The 17,059-nt window shown below is 34.7% G+C and overlaps 1 protein-coding gene across 1 annotated transcript in view; it reads right to left on the reverse strand.

Moving 5' to 3' along the window:
• Window positions 1–17,059, reverse strand: part of tspoap1 (TSPO associated protein 1) — a gene marked incomplete at both ends in the record, with an annotated part of 111,680 nt that overhangs the window by 36,905 nt on the left and 57,716 nt on the right. Inside the window, 9 exons of the mRNA XM_079417078.1 lie at window positions 166–216; window positions 1,078–1,182; window positions 1,285–1,407; window positions 2,113–2,202; window positions 2,293–2,376; window positions 4,281–4,442; window positions 12,572–12,721; window positions 13,507–13,683; window positions 16,036–16,164. Coding sequence (XP_079273204.1) covers window positions 166–216; window positions 1,078–1,182; window positions 1,285–1,407; window positions 2,113–2,202; window positions 2,293–2,376; window positions 4,281–4,442; window positions 12,572–12,721; window positions 13,507–13,683; window positions 16,036–16,164 — 1,071 coding nt within the window. The remainder of the gene's footprint in view (window positions 1–165; window positions 217–1,077; window positions 1,183–1,284; window positions 1,408–2,112; window positions 2,203–2,292; window positions 2,377–4,280; window positions 4,443–12,571; window positions 12,722–13,506; window positions 13,684–16,035; window positions 16,165–17,059) is intronic.

Consider the following 17,059-nt stretch of genomic DNA (forward strand, 5'->3'; position numbering starts at 1 on the left):
AGTTAAACAACACACAAATGCACAGTCATTAAAACCCCAAGCATCATAACACAGACATTTTCTATCATCCACTCATCACAGCTCTTTAATGTAATTCAAATGTTTAATTTAACAAGAAACAATCATGATAAAAACAAAAGCAAAGCAATGAGATGTAAAGCTCACCTCCAGCATCTGCACGACACCTTCATGTTCTCTTTTAGCAAATAACTGAGCCTGTGGAAGCAGAGCACACTCATTAACACAAAATCACACATATAATTGTCTCATTCATCATATATATATGTATATATATACACACACAGTGGATATAAAACGTCTACACACCCCTGTTAAAATGCCAGGTTTCTGTGATGTAAAAAAATGAGACCAAGATAAATGATTTCAGAACTTTTTCCACCTTTAATGTAAACTATGACCTGCACAACTAAATTAAAAATCAAACTGAAATCTTTTAGGAAAGTTGGAGTAAAAATAAAAATGTATGCAGATGCTTTTATCCATAGTGACAAATGAGAAACATAAGCAATTTGCCACAAAATCAACAATAAATAATAAATGAAAGATTTAATAAATACAAATTTATCTTTTAATAAATAGTAATTTAATAAAAAATAAATAAACATTTAAATTATACATTTACATGCATTACTTTACCAGATGCAATATGTCTAACATAAGCAATTTGTCACAGAGCCAACACTATAAATATTAATCAAAATTTGATAATACAATTTTAGCAAATAATAACAAGTTTATGATGCCGTGACAGCGAGAGGCTGAATGTAAAGACTGAATAACTACCACATACATCTGCTTTTCTCCTAACATTTTAAAGGAATATTATTGGTTCAATACCAGCATTATCAAAAACTTTGACACTCTGGTCTAACCAGGCATAATATGTTGAATTATATATGAACATGCAGAAATGTGATTTATCACATAACCCTTGATTACAACCTATGTCAACAGATCATCAGGGTTTGCATTCAGGAATATGAAGCACAAACATTAGACTTATTCCTACATAAATTCCAATTAAAAGCAGAATTACTGTGATAATGTGAAACTGACCCGCTGGAGTCGCTTGATTTCATCCTGTTTGAACTTGAGGATAGCCAGTGCCTGCTCATGCTCCAATTCCAGCTGCTGCCTGCGCTCGGCGACCTCTCGCATGTGCTGCCATCACACAAACACACACACAACACAAATAAACAAACCGTTTCCACACCGAACGCAATGTGAACATGTTGAGAAACAGACTGAATGTGAGTGTATTACCTTTAGGACCTGCTCTAGGTTCTCCAGCTTTGCACGGAGTCGCTGGTTCTCCTCCAGAACTGAACTATGCTGAGCGTTCAAAACACAGAGCTGTTCCTTTAGCTCCTCATTTTCAGCCTGCGACTACAGAAACACAGAGTTTACACTGACCTTTAACACCCAGAGGGAGCATAAACACACCATCACTTGCTCATCAATGGATCCTCTGCAGTGAATGGGTGCCGTCAGAATGAGAGTCCAACAGTAGATGAAAACATCACAGAAATCCACAAGTAAGTTAACATCTTGAGAGGACAAAAGCTGAGTGTTTGTAAGAAACAAACCCATCATTAAGATGTTTTAACCTTAAACCATCGCTTATGGCTAAAATATACATCCATAATCCATAATAACACTTCCTCCAGTGAAAAAGTATATCTCCTGTTTTGGACTGTTTAGGCTTGCAAATGGTACTTGATCTGTGCAGATTTCTCTTCTGATCCAGACCAGATGACTGGAGAAAGCAATATTATGGACAGAGGACTTGACGGTTTGAAGTTAAAAACATCTCAATGATGGATTTGTGTCTTTTGGCTTCACAAGCCTTTAACTGATGGACTGGAGTGGTGTGGATTATTGTGATGTTTTTATCAGCTGTTTGGACTCTGACGGCACCCATTCACTGCAGAGCATCCATTGGTGAGCAAGTGATGGAATGACACATTTCTCCAAATCTGATGAAGAAACAAACTCATCTACATTTTGGATGGCCTGAGGGTGAGCACATTTTGGCAAATTTTCCTGTTTTAATAATTTTTAATCTAACTTAAATTTTTGACATCGTTTCACCTGGTCGAGCAGCTGAGCCTTTCTCCTGAGGAGTTCTGTCTCCTCCACTAAGTGCTCATTTCTGCTGCGCTCGTCCACTAGCTGGTTCTCCTGTGAACACACACACACACACAGTATGTTTTTCAGCCTGACATGCAGGTGATCATGAACTGTAAGCATTAAAATAAAGCAAACACTCACCAAATCGAGACATCGTTTCTGTCTCTTCCGCACCTCATGCTCAAGAACTTCACATTCTTTCCTCTTCTTGCCCAACTCACTTTCCTGCAGAAACATCAAAGAACATGTTCAGAAACATCGATAAATTCATCAAAGGAAAAGAGAACCTCATGACTTTTGCAGTCATTCATAATATATTAATTCATTCATATAATAATAATTAGAATATTATAATAATAATCTTTTTTATATATAATTCAGAATATATATTCAATATTTTACAGCTAAACAACCCTAGAAAAATTCTATATCTACTAAGGGATTTACAATTTTAAACATTAATTAAAAAAAAACTTAAATGTCTTAAAAATTTAAATTGACTACTGTAATTTAAAACTATTTGGATTGGATTGGATTCAATTTATTGTCATTGCACATGTAGGTACAAGGCAACGTGCTATGTACATTAATTAATTACATTAATCATCAAATGATCAACTAGTTTAATAGGCTCAGAATCAGAGAATTTACTTTTTTGGCATTTACTTCCATTCATTTAGCAATCGCTTTTATCCAACATAAGCAATTTGTCACAGATTCAAAAATGAACAATAATGAACATATTTAATAAATAAATTTGTAATAAACAATAAATAATAATAAACACGTTAATAATGCGTTAACCCAAATTCATTTTAACAGAACTCACGATTAACGCAGCGCGCTTTTGTGTTTGACCCGTGCCCTAGCCCGTAGTTGGAGAAATGGAGATGCACAGTGCTGCCAACTTAGCGACTTTCCCCCCCCTCTACAAAAAAGCGGCTAGCGACAAATCTTTAGCGTTTGCCCAAACATTATTTAGTTTCTGAGACTCGCCGGTACTGCCACGAGGTCTTTCTGTCCCAGCGCACACACATACCTCTCTCTCTGTGCGTCTGCTCTGTTCAGCGAGCGCTTTCGGTTAAACACAGATATTATGTAGCTTCTCTAATTTTACATGCAAGTATAGCCGAAATCCCAGCACAGCTATTGCCATTATCTTATGTGGATTTCATCAGACGACGGATTTTTGTGCAGATTAACATCTTGGAAGGGAGCTGGTTATGCAGTTTTAAGGTCAAAGTATTAAAACAGGTTTGTAAGTAAATTGCTCAGTGCAAAGAAAGAGAAGTAATGGGAACCTGGTATTTCTTTTTTCATGTCTAATAGACAAGTTCTTTGAAAAACATCTATGACCTTTGAAACATATCTACACTTCATGCTATATGTTGACTATGGTTTCAATAATAATAAACATACATTTGCATAAAGCATCCATATTTGTCCATGCCCATGTTGATTAGAGTATTAAAAACGTGAAAAGTATTCATTTAAGATACATTTAGAACAAATAAAAATGTGCGAATAAGTTTCGATTAATCACGAGATCATGCGATTAATCACGATTCAATATTTTAATCGATTGACAGCCCTAATAATAATAATAAATAATAATGATTTAAATAGTAAAGACTGCAAGTTTGAAAGACAAAAAACAAACAAACAAACAAATTAGGAAAGGGATATTTCTAAAATATAAAACTGAATATTTCACAGCTGAACAAAACTAGAAAATTATACATCCATAAAGGTTTTTAAGGATTTTTGAAGACTCCCATGATTTTTTTAGGGTGGTTTGTTACTTGGAGTGCAAAACATGTACTTATAAAAGAGCTGATGCCAGTGTATAGATTTGATGTCAGGGTGAATGTACACACACAAACACACACAAATTTGTCAAATACACAAATACACGTTGTGTCCAACATGTATTTGAGAAAAACATTTATTTCATAACATTTTAAATTCTTATCCAATGAAAGGTTAGATTTTTGTGAATTTTTTAAATAAAAGATCAAAAGGATTAACAATGCAGATTAATTTTCACAGCCGTCTTTGATCATATTTACCAAGGGTGCCAATATTTTTGGCCATGACTGTATATATATCTGTGATCATGTGACTCTTACCAGCAACTGAAGACGATCTTCTGTGGTCTGCTCTTCCTGGTGGGTGGAGCCTGTGCCCTGTTGGGGCTTCACTTGCGTCCCTGGCTCCTCCCCCTTTGCAGGAGTCTCCTCCCCCTTAACAGGGGCCTCATCTACTACTGCAGGCGGGGTTTCAAACGCAACCTGAAAAAAACCAAACACTTACAAACTGTAACCAAACATGCAGCAGCAGAGGGTCACAAACACTTTACCATATGATAATGTATATGCGAATGACAACAAGCTACTGGGAAAAATTTCACTCAAAAAGACTCAATCAGATTTTGCATTTAAAAATTGAAGTACATTTCTTTAAATCAAAAATATCTAATTGTCATAATAGAGAAATGAAAATCATCCTTTTCAGATTCAATGACATTTTTGTATTAAAACCAGGAAAGAATAAATCAATGAAACTCACACTGCCATGATATTTACAATTGTACACTATAAAAAAGATTTTTGTAAATAAAGCAGATTATTAACATACATTTTTAAAATAAAATACTATTTCAGTTTTACAGCTTCAAAATGTCATGTCTAATTCATTGTTACTTGCCATTTCTTTATTATTGTGTGTGAAATTAACCAGCAATTTCTGAAATTTGATAGTATAAGTAAAAATAGTGAGAATGAGATTTTTTCACATTACAGTACATTACTAATAATTCAGGGATGTGTTGTAATTTTTCATTAAAATAAGCATAAAGCAAAAAATCTTAATGGTCTTAAAGTCAATGTGAAATTCAATCTTTTGGGGGCAGGACTTGTAACCTGAAGGTCATGGGTTCGAGTCTCAGGGCCGGCAGGGATTGTAGGTGGGGGAGTGAATAACCAACACTCTCTCCATCCTCAATACCACGACTGAGGTGAGACCCTTGAGCAAGGCACCGAACCCCCAACTGCTCCCCGGGCGCCGCATCATTGGCTGCCCACTGCTGTTCACTACTGTGTGTACACTTGGATGGGTTAAATGCAGAGCACAAATTCAGAGTATGGGTCACCATACTTGGCCACACACCACTTCCCTTTCCCCTTTAACATCCATAATATGACCTATTTCTGAGTAAAACTGCATATTTAAAGAAAAAATGCAATAAAAACATGGACATTTCTTGTTATTAATTACCAGTTATGGAGAGATTCTCACTTTACCGTCATTGCATTCATAAAGTCCATTTAGCTAGTTTAGTAGAAAGCACCAGTCATGGGAGAATTTGACATTTGGTCACAGCTCGTCTTTACTCGGCGGGTTAAGGGTCAAATGCCTTAGCGGCTAATTTTAGTGACCATACCTACTTATGCTCTAAGTGGAACTATTCCACTGCGGCCAAAGCCACGACCTGGTAACAGGATCAAACAGCCCAACGCAGCACAAGCGGACGAGGAGCCATCCGTCAGCATTCAGACTTATTAACATCACACACTCTCACTTACTGCCCCACAGACCACACTTCAGCAGTTATACAAGTCATATTCTACCAAGGGAGATTCATAATGAGAGGAATATTTAGTCTGATAGTGAGTGTGATTTTATCACACTATAATGATTCAGCGCTGCAGTCGGTTTCAGGAAGTTAAAATCCCATTCATACTCACCAAAGAGAAATTGAATAATAAAGCATAAACCTTTCAAAGAAAAACCTACCATGGAATAAGATATTGAAATCAAGCTAGTTGCTTAAAGTTTTAAATGCATGTTTATTTCGCAATGAACTTAAAAATACTGTTCTTTTACTACTTATAGCCCTGCGTCTTTTAATTCTGTTGATTTGCAAAAAAAAAAGGCCTAATATTACCTAATTTGATGATGCTGAGCTCAGAAATATATATAAAAAAGTTTTTATTTCTCACAAAATAAGAATCAATATTTTTCATATTATTTGTTTTATTTTAGCTTTAATGCACTTCTCCAAAAAAAAAAAAAAAAAAAAAGACAAAATAGCAAATCTTTCAGTTTTAATGACAAAAAGAAGCATTCATAATGCATTATTTTATTTAGATTCTGCAAAGGAGTGGACTTTTTTTTTTTTTTTAAATACTCTATTTAATTACAAAGAACTTTATTAAATAAGCAAAATTAGTTTTTTTCTCAAAATCTGTCATTTTCTGTGACTGTGTGGATGCATCTGGATCATGTTTGCATTTTCTCGGACTGAAAATGGGCTGAGAATTGAGCAAATAGTTGCAATCTTGCTCAGATTCAGACAGGAATTTCGTCTTTGTCATGTTTTTTAAGAAATGAGCATTGGATTTCATTCAGGCCGGTGTAATCATCGAATGATTCATAGGATGAGTTGATCATTCCATCATATCAAATTTTTCTAATTTCTAATGGAGAAAATGAACGGGAAAATAGTTCTGGAAACAAGGCTGCTGAAGAAGTGGCTGTTGCTCTTTATTACATAATCTAAGCAACAGTAGCATGCAAAAAAGGTTACATAGCAATGCAAAATGATAAATCTGCCTAAACCACTCACAATCAGCAGCATAAAAACCCTCATCAGCTCAAATTGAAGGCTTATCACACGCTATTCGGCTGAAATCTGAATAACCAAAATGGTTCACGTGATGAATTAACCAAGCAGGACTGAGCAACTAATTCTGTCTTCTGATCTTATTTTTTATTAGCACACTGTAGAAAATGTTTTTTTTTAAGTTGTAAATAAAGATGACTGAAATGTGTTTTACAAGAAAATACTATTTCAGTCTTCAATGTGTTGCTTGCCGCTTCTTTGTAATTAATTGTGAAAATTATGAAAATTATTTCAACACCAAATTTAGTAATTCAGCAACTCCTTTTGTTAATGTCAAGAACAGACAACACTGAATAAGCATGCATTTCTTATTTGAAATGCGCAAAACTCAAAAATTCTGTAGTGAATAGAATAACAAATGTTTCACAATTGCACAAATGTTGACAATTTAGCAAATCTGCCAGAAGACATAACATTCTGTTAACATTTAAAGCTTTAAAAGGTATTCATAATGCACACTGTAATGCATTATTATATATGTTCATAAATAACTGTAACCAAAATGAAAATGCATTAGAAGGTTTGTTTGACATGCACTATACTTTTTAAAGGTGTAACAATAAATAGGTAAGTATTATAATGTATTATAACCGTGGTTACAATTATTCATGAGATTATACAATGCATCATAAGGTGCATTACAAGGCATAATTAATGCATTAATATACTTTTATAAAGCATTATATATAAAGGCTTTAAGTAAAGTGTTACAAATATTCCTTATAAACCTAATCAGATCATGTTGATTGTCTGAAGGTCATGAAGTTGGCTGAAACGTTTATAGTCAAGTCACATTTATTTCTATAGCGCTTTATATAATACAGACTGTTTCAAAGCAGCTCCACAGTGATAAACAAGAAAACAACATTATTAATGTTCTTCAGCTATGAAACAAATATGATTTCTGCTGTAAAGCAGCTCTAAAAATACAACAGTATCATTATTCAGCTCAATTTAGTTCAATGAAGAAATATAAAGAAATATTTGCAGTGCTGCACTTTTCTTCTAAAGTGTAAGATTTGAGTTGAACCTCTTGATTGAGCATCTGCCTTTTTGTTTTTGTCATTTGATCTTTATAATGCATGAAATCATCTGGCGTTTAAAGGACAGGAGTAAAAGCGCAGGAGTGGCATCTAGCCAGTTGAACAGGCTCACACTCCAGTGTCCCCGAAACACCCGTATAATGACAGATTTGTGCGTGCACTTTTAATTAAACTGTCAGACACATGCAACTGCATTATCTAACAGTTGGGAAATGCTGGGTGGACGTTCAAAAGCACATCTTTAAGGGACAGTTCACCCAAAAATTTCTGTCTGAAAAATTGTGTCATCATTTGCTCATCCTCAAGTTGTTCCAAACCTGGATACATTCTACTGAAAACAGAGATATTTTGAAGAATGTGTGTAACCAAACAGCTGATGGTCGCCAAACTATGGAAGTCAAAACATCTTTATGTTCAACAGAAAAAAGAAACTCATGGAGGTTTTGAACAACTTGAGGATAAATTATTACAGAATAAAATGTTTGGCTAAACTCTCTCTCAATCAAAATACATTAATTAAAGATCATACATTAAAATACACTAATCAAAGATTAATCAGTGTACGTTAAGACAATGGTTTTGTATGACAAGTTTTCTGAAAATTATATGTTTCATTTTGTTGACACATTAGCTTCTATAGAGGATTTTACTATCACTTCATAAATCGGGAAATACTGTCAAAAGTCAGAAATTAATACATTTTCACCATGTTTTTTTAAATTAAATGTTTAAAAAGTTTCAGGCGAATGACATCTGACAATATATGACTAATATATAGATGGTGTGTAAGTGCTGCTGACGTGGAGAAAAACTCATGGCCTTTAAAAAGATGTAAAGGAACTGAAATCTACAGATGTAATAGGATAAAGTGTAATAAACGTAATGCTTAAATGTGTATTTTTGATGTTTTGGTTACACTAGTGAATGCTACAGAAGCAAAATAGCTTTACATTTGACTAGTGCATGAAAAATAACCAATGATTTGCTTGTAGCATCTTGCCTTAAATAGCTGATGTATGAACGATTCTCACGAACACTGCATTGAAGTTATGAACAGGTCTGTGTTTATGTGCATGTCTGTGTTCATATAACCCCGAAAAGACACCAAATACAACAGTGATAATGCATGTACACAGAGCAACTTATATCTAATATCAATGACCTTATAAATGGCAGTATTCTGTTTTGTGATTATGCTAAATTTTAAACTAGCACCTAGTCATCATTAACCACAACATGCTAATTGCTATTATGGAGAGGTCTCAATCTAGAGAGTGCTTTATTAGGCAAAAACTTGTACTGAACAAGATGTTCAATATTTTCCATTGTCCTAGAAGTTCAAATGTGCATATCTCAAAAAAGTTTGTCAACTTAGTAAAACACTAGCATGTTAGCAGTAAAGCTAACATGCCAAAAACTCCCATTCTGATTATAAGAGATCTGCACAGACAAACAGTAATGAGAGTATTCGTCTTTATTCTAAATTAAATGCAAAACTAATCCTCAAATTACATACTTTATGGGTTAAACTGCGTTATATTGAGTCCTCATGCACAGGCCTCCTGGCGGCTAAAGCTAACACTTGCTCACCATCCTATTCAGCTGCACCTTTAAGACTGAAAACTCAAAGTCAAATAAACTGATCCGAAACCGAACCTACGGCCTTATTTTATTTGCGTTAAGGCTATTCGACCCCATACGCTGGCCTCCGTTCGCTATAAGCACATTGCTGTAATCCCCGTGGACTACTGAAACGGGTAACTAGATCACTTCTTTAAAAAGCACCTTAATGGATTGGCCTGCCTGCCGCTGGTTTGCTTTTATAGCACATGCATTAAATGCATTGACTGTCTTCATGCGTTTTGCTACTGCCATCTGTTTGCATATTCAAACTGTCACGTCTGGCTGAGCCGAATTGTTGTAAAACACCAAATTTTGTTATGCATCACCCAAACTAGGCCTAAAAGTGCCTCTTCTGTAGCTATTCTATCATGCACAATAATGCACGTACTTTATGCATGCAAAGACAACTGTGCAAGTGAGTTCTGAGAAGCTGGCAGGGCCGTAATCAGACGCCAGCGCTCGTCTGCTGATGAGGACAGGTGAGTGTTATAATCGCTCCTGTGCTGACGGCACGCGCACACACACTCTTCAATCTCATATAACACATGCATGTTACATCATTACAGCATTCATGCAATTATCACGGCTACAGGATGCTCTCTTCTCTGCAACAGCTCAATGTATGAACACGTCACTACAGGTAAAAGTAACCTACCCCTGTCCTGTGAGCCGATGGAAAGCAAAGTGTCCGTGTTTGGGACGGCTGCAGGAATCTTTGGTTCGCTTTGAAGTCGTACCTACCATCCAAAACCCTCTCAACGCTACCAAGGCAACTGCCAGAGGATTATGGGACCGTACCATTCTGCTGTCAAAGGGGATTAGAGTGCACACAACATGGCCCCTTTCTTTCTGTGTGTGTGTGTGTCGCAAATGACCAGATTACCCTGTACCGCCATTCTCCTCCAGGCTTTACAGAGACGGTGAGGACAGCTGAGATTGAAACTTCAAATGGTCAGTAAAGTGAGTCCAACATAGACAAGCAGTTTAAAGTTTGGCCATTTCACTAACTTCAAGCATTTAGATAGAAGACTTTTGCACACATACAGTATGCACACAAAGTACATATTGATGAGAAAGAATGATTTAATCAACCTGATTAAGACTTACAGGAATAGTTCACCCAAAAATAAAACTTTGCTGAAGATTTATTAAGCCTCAGGCCATCCAAGATATAGATGAGTGTTTTTTTAATCAGATTTGGTCAAATGTAGCATTACATCACTTGCTCAGCAATGGATCCTCTGCAGTGAATGGGTGCCGTCAGAACGAGAGTCCAAACAGAAAATAAAACCTCACAATAATCCACAAGTATGTTTGTAGGAAACAAATCCATCAGTAAGATTTATTAACTTTAAACCATTGCTTCTAGACAAAATCCATAATTTTGATGAGTCCATTATGCAGAGAAAAAGTCAATCTCCTGTTGTCTCTCACATCAATATCCAGCTACATGTTTGTTTAGAGCTGTTCTGGATTGTTTTGGCTTGTAAGTAGTGCTTGATCTGTGCAGATTCCTCTCCTGATTCAGATCAGACCATTTTGTCACTACAGGAAACATTATTATGGATTTTGGACTCTAGATTTTAGCCTAAGGCAGCAGTTTGAAGTTAATGATGGATTTGTTTTTCCAAACATGCAGCTTTTGTCTTCTCCAGATGTTAACTGATGGACTGGAGTGGTGTGGATTATTGTGATGTTTTTATCAGCTGTTTGGACTCTTATTCTGACGGCACCCATTCACTGCAGAGGATCCATTGCTGAGCAAGTGATGAAATGCTACATTTCTCCAAATCTGATGAAGAAACAAACTCATCTACTGTACATTTTTGCAGCACTGGAAAAACTAAACTGGAAAAACAGCCATACATTTAGCTAATTAAACATGTCTACTGCACCTGATTAAATTGGTATATGGGAACACACACACACACAGGTTTCAGTATATAGAGTTGCTCATTAGCTAGTATTACAGATTATGGTGTAGTCCATTACATAAGAGCAGAAACAACATTCATTTGAGTGTAAACACAAAATAAGCCCTGAAAAACCCCACAGGAACAGACACATCACAACACACACACACACACACACACAATATAATCCGACTCCTGACCGGCCGATTTCACAGAGGTTCAGGAAGAATCCTCTAGATATCCGTTTATATCAATGACACTTCAGAGCGCAGAGAAACGGACGAGCAATAACAGCATTACAACAGTTCACCAGTGGATTGAGAGGATTACGCCACACTGGTCAGCATGATGCAGGCCAGCGGGTTTCAACTGGTTTTGCTTCACAAGAATCACGACCCAGATTTTACACGAGGTGACCGACCTCTAAAATGACAAATTATTGCAGAAAATTTTATAAAAATGTTAAATTTAAACCAAGAACTGCATGTTTAAAAGAATAGAATGTAATATGTAAATAAAGTAAAATAAAGCTGACTAAACCTTTGTTGGGGAAAAAAACCTATTAAGAGGTAATAGAGCTGAAACATGAGCAAAAGTACAAAGAAAATATTTTATATTTTGAAATGATTACAAATAGTCAGAAATTTTTAGCACCCGATAAAAAAAAGAAAACAATATATCCATTTTGACTAAAATGCATTTTTGAAAATAAACTACACAAAATTTAACACAAATTCCCTTAAAATCAAACCAAGAACTGCAAAATTAAAAGAATAATATGTACATTGAGGGCTGAATATGAATATTTAAAATTTGACCATAAAACCATAAAAAAAAAAATAAACATTTAAATAAAAAAATAATGAAAAATAAAAAATCTAATAAAAAAACTAAAAATCTCAAAAACACAACAAAATTACTAAAACTTAAGATAAAATAAAAATGCAAAATACACAAAAAAAAAACTACTCCAAAATATTAATTAAAAATACAACATCTCAATAATACTAAAATAACACTACCACTGGCCCATTTAAATAATTCATATTTTTTGCTAAATAAATAATATATTATATAAAATAAGCATTCCTGTGTTGCATCAGAGAGCGAATGTGTTTGCTCAGTGTTGGGAAACATGGGCTTGTTTTTGCTCTCACCCTATCTTGGTCCTGTGTCTCTGAAGGGTTTTCTGTCGTGGCACTGCTCTGGTCTCTGGAGGAGGTGACAGACAGCTGCCTCTGCAGACGCAACACCTCCTTCTGAGACTCCTTCAGGAGACGTTCAAACTCACTGATTCCCACAGGACCCTGAGAGAGAGACGTGATCCATCATCTCAATGACATTCACAGCTTTAGGAGCAGTTATAGTCCTGCGGTGTGACAAATTAAGTTATGTTCCAGGTTCAGACTTCAAATTTATGTCCATGTACTAAAAGCATGTGTTCAGTAAATGCTGACTATGTGCAGTATATGACATCTCCAGCAGGTGGCAACAGAAGTCACAATAATGAAAATGCATGAGGGAACTGAGAACTGAAATACACGAGCAACTGCACAGAAATCATGTTAGAAATTTAGTAATTATTACAATCAACAAGTTGGTCAGATAGTTCTTGATTAAAAAAAAAACATATGAGATCTAAATAAAATAAAATGATTCTAATGCAAAAAAAAAAGAAAAATAAATGCCAAAATTAAAATAAAAATAAAATAAGACTATGGTAGACTAAAATGCTGAACTACAAAAAAAAAAAATTACCAGGGGCCAGTTGCATAAACATAGATACTATGACTGTATCTTAAGAACTAGTTTGAAAAACTACCAGTTGGCCAAGAGATAATCAGTCTCACTTTTCTGATTAAAATTGGGTCAATCTACATATTTGTAACTGTAAACAGTTATGACCAGTCTACATGAAAACAAATTAGATGGTTAACTTTTTAAGACTAGTCTAAGCAGTTTATGCAACCGGCCCCAGATCCACTGAGATTCTGATGCAAATCAGTCATTCTTTAAGCACCAGTACTAGTGATGCTTGACTTGGCAAACACCACTTATTAAAGATGCCTTATGGTTTCAGTGAGGGAGATACCTTCCCCTGTCCCAGCCGTGTCTCCAGCTGTCTGCACTCCTGCTGCAGTGCTGCGATCTGTTTGTCTTTACACAGCAGCGTGTCTGCGTGCTGCGCCAGGTCTCTGGCTCTCTGACGGGCAAACGCACGCTTGTACTGCTCCACAGCGCCTGCTTTCACTGGCATCGGACTATTTACCTGGAAACAAAAAGCAGGAGTTTATATAGAAATCATCTACAACAACTACAATCAGTGTTATGAATTACTCCAGCTGTCAATCACAGCATTCCACCAATCAGAAAGCACACAGAGGACACGCCTTCAGATAAAGCAGCCAATCACATGCTATTCTTGGATTTGCATTTGAAAAAGGAAATGTCAGTGCTTGCAATAAATGCAAGAATAAAGACCAATCACAGTTCACAAATGTTGTCATCACAATTTAAATTGAAATCACATGAATTTAAAGGGCCCGTCACACCAAGGACAATCAGTTTTAATAATCACTGGACAGTGAAATCACCACAACTATAACAATAACAGCATTTTATTATCCATCTGTGTAGATGATATTATAGTTATAGTTTTTTTGTTGTTGGTGGACTTTAAATCAATAGGACATTTCCACACTTTCTTTATTTTAATATAAAGTGTAAAGGTCATTGCACAATGAGACTGAAATTTTCGTGTTCGTTTTTCAGTTTTTTTCGTATTCCTCATCATTTCCTATCAAAATGCATGCTACGGATGCGAAAACGCAGAAAATCGAACCTGATCCGATTTTTTTTATGACGGACGAAAGTTTCAGAGGCAGTGTGTAAACGTGATTGACACAACGTGAGGTCGTATTTGTTTTTTAACTAAATTAGCTAAATTAACTAAACTTAATTAATTAATAATAATAATAATAATAATATATTTCAACTGCAAAATAAATGACAATAAAACAAGATAAACTTTAGTACAATATAATAAAGTCAAGTAGATTTTCAGTGTAAAATGTTTGGGGGAAATTAATGCAATACTCTTCTGGAAACACTGTAAAACACATCTAAGTAAATTATTTAAAATAACACAGACTAAAAGACAAAATTAGCTGAACTAGGAACAAAGGGCATGTGAGGGAGAGACAGGACTGATGCAAGCAAGTAACAGGTGTTGTGCTGTGAGTGTCAGTCATTACCCATGAGCACCTGGGAGCTGACAGGTGGGCCATACATGTGGACTAGAGTTACAGTGTACCAGACATACAGAGGGGTGAAACTTTCTCATACACACACACACACACGTCATCATTCACTCCTCTACTGCAGTATTCAAAGTGACATTCAAAGTATTGTGTGCAGTTTCGTCTTGTCTTATGTAACCAGTATTGTTGCTCTACATCAAAAGCTCAAAGTCACTGTAAAACAGAAGCTTGTTTAAGAACATGCTGTAATGTATTTAACTAGTCACAGTCATTCAGAACAAATTCAACAGCAAGAAAAGTCAATAAAAGCTCAATCTGTGGTTTGGCGTTTTATATTTGAGACAAAAGAGAGCACTGAATGAGCCATGAGTGTTTGATTAGTAAAAACTGGACAGGTTGGTCAGGTCAGCTGCTCTATATTGTATCATTCAGTTCAAAAGACGCTAAATAACAGGATTTAATTTCCACCAAAGGCAGAAGGGCAGATAATACCACATTCAAAAATCCAGTAATAAAATAAATGAATAGTTCCATCAAAAACATATTTTCCAATCATTTACCCATCGTCTTTCGCATTAAAAGTTTAAAATCAATGTAATGCCTTCATATTCAGACTTACAAGAAAAAACTAAAATATTGTACTTTTGCATTGATAACTGAAATGCATTTTATGCAAAACACAACAGGTGTATAGGGCAAAAAAATTATTAATAATACATATAAATGAATCTTAAGTTGATTAATCACTGTACATTTAGTTGTGCTGTTGTGTTGTATTACAAGTTTTCTGAAATGTTGAAATATGCAAATGCAATTAAATAACAGAAATCTAAACACTAATTAAAGTCAGGTTCACAATTCATGTTTAATTTGTTGACATATTAGAGTTCAAGTTTTTTTACAGGGATGATTTTACATTTCTCTTTTTATCACTTCATCAATAAGAAAATACGGTAAACAACCAAAAAAAAAAAAGTTTTTAGGAAAAAATACGTTACATAAATCAGTGAAAATGACATATGAATTCTCTAAAAACCCTTCAGAATATAGATTGGAATAGAACTGTAAAGTTTATTCTAAATGCTGAAAAAAAGAAAAATCTTTAAAGGAATTTAAATCTACTGTAGCAAAGACATAAAGTGTAATGAAATAAACACTTAAATGTGCATTTGGATTGTTTTCTTTCCACTAATCTAAAAGAAGACAAGTTATTGAAGCAAAACAGCCAGAAAATGTATCCATGCATGAAAAAAAAACAACAGTTTTGCCTGAAGTGTTTTACTTCAAATGCTAAAACTCATGCTGTGGTGCAATCAACTCTAGACACTAAATCATATGAAGCTGTATAATTGTGCACGCACCACTTTCAGGTTGGCTTCCTGTAGTTTTCTCGCTCTCTCCTCCAAGCGTTTGGCGATGACGGCGAGTTCGGTGTTCTTCTTCCTTAACCTCTTCGCTTTCTCCTCCGTCTCTGGAGAACTGCTCTTCCTCTGATGAAACACGGATATTTGTGAATTAGTATTGGAGAATAAAGAGAGAATCTGAGAGACTGAAAGCAATATCAAATATGTTCAAAGGGGTGAAATATAAATAACAGATTCAGGCCTAATAATGCAGAGTGTGTATTTAAAAATGGGATATTTAAAACAAATCGTGTCACACCACAACAGTTTGAGAACTGCAAGCAAGCTAAAATGGGATTAAATATGAAAAATGATGAAAAATGTGAAGGGTTTATATTAAGAGAATTTTCCTTGGTCTTTTGAGATCAAATATTTGAATGTGCTACATAAGGGATAAATGTGCAGTCAACCAATCATTTCCACAAAATAAACCCATGCACAATGAATATTAAGTGCTGCAATGCTATTTTCCAAATAAATAAATACTAGCACATGCAATATTGATTTGCGCAAAAATTATTGCAAAACAGCACATTTACGGATAGAAAATGCTAATAAAAAACTAAATTATGATTAACATTATAAGGAAGTGCTATTTAAGTATCACTGATATGCTATTATTTTTTGAGCGATTATTTTAAATGTAATTAATTTTTATATATTCTGTTTGCAATATTGATTTGAGCATGAATGCTTGAAATATAGAAAATGTTTAAGAATAGAAAATGTTAGGAAAAAATGAAATAATAATTTACGTTATATGGCAGTATATCACTGATATACTACTATAACTTTTGAATTATATTAAATTTTCATATTTTGTTTTCACTTATTTTAAAGTAATAATTTTTTTTTTTTTTTTTATGTCTCAATCAATGTCTATTTATTAATTTTAGTTATTGTAGTACTTATGTGGAACTAAACAAAATGAAATATTTTTAATATTTAATTAGTTTCAGTTAAAAAGTAAAAACTATGTGTG

The sequence above is a fragment of the Barbus barbus genome (genome assembly GCF_936440315.1).
Source record: "Barbus barbus genome assembly, chromosome: 5".
Classification (NCBI taxonomy): domain Eukaryota; kingdom Metazoa; phylum Chordata; class Actinopteri; order Cypriniformes; family Cyprinidae; genus Barbus; species Barbus barbus.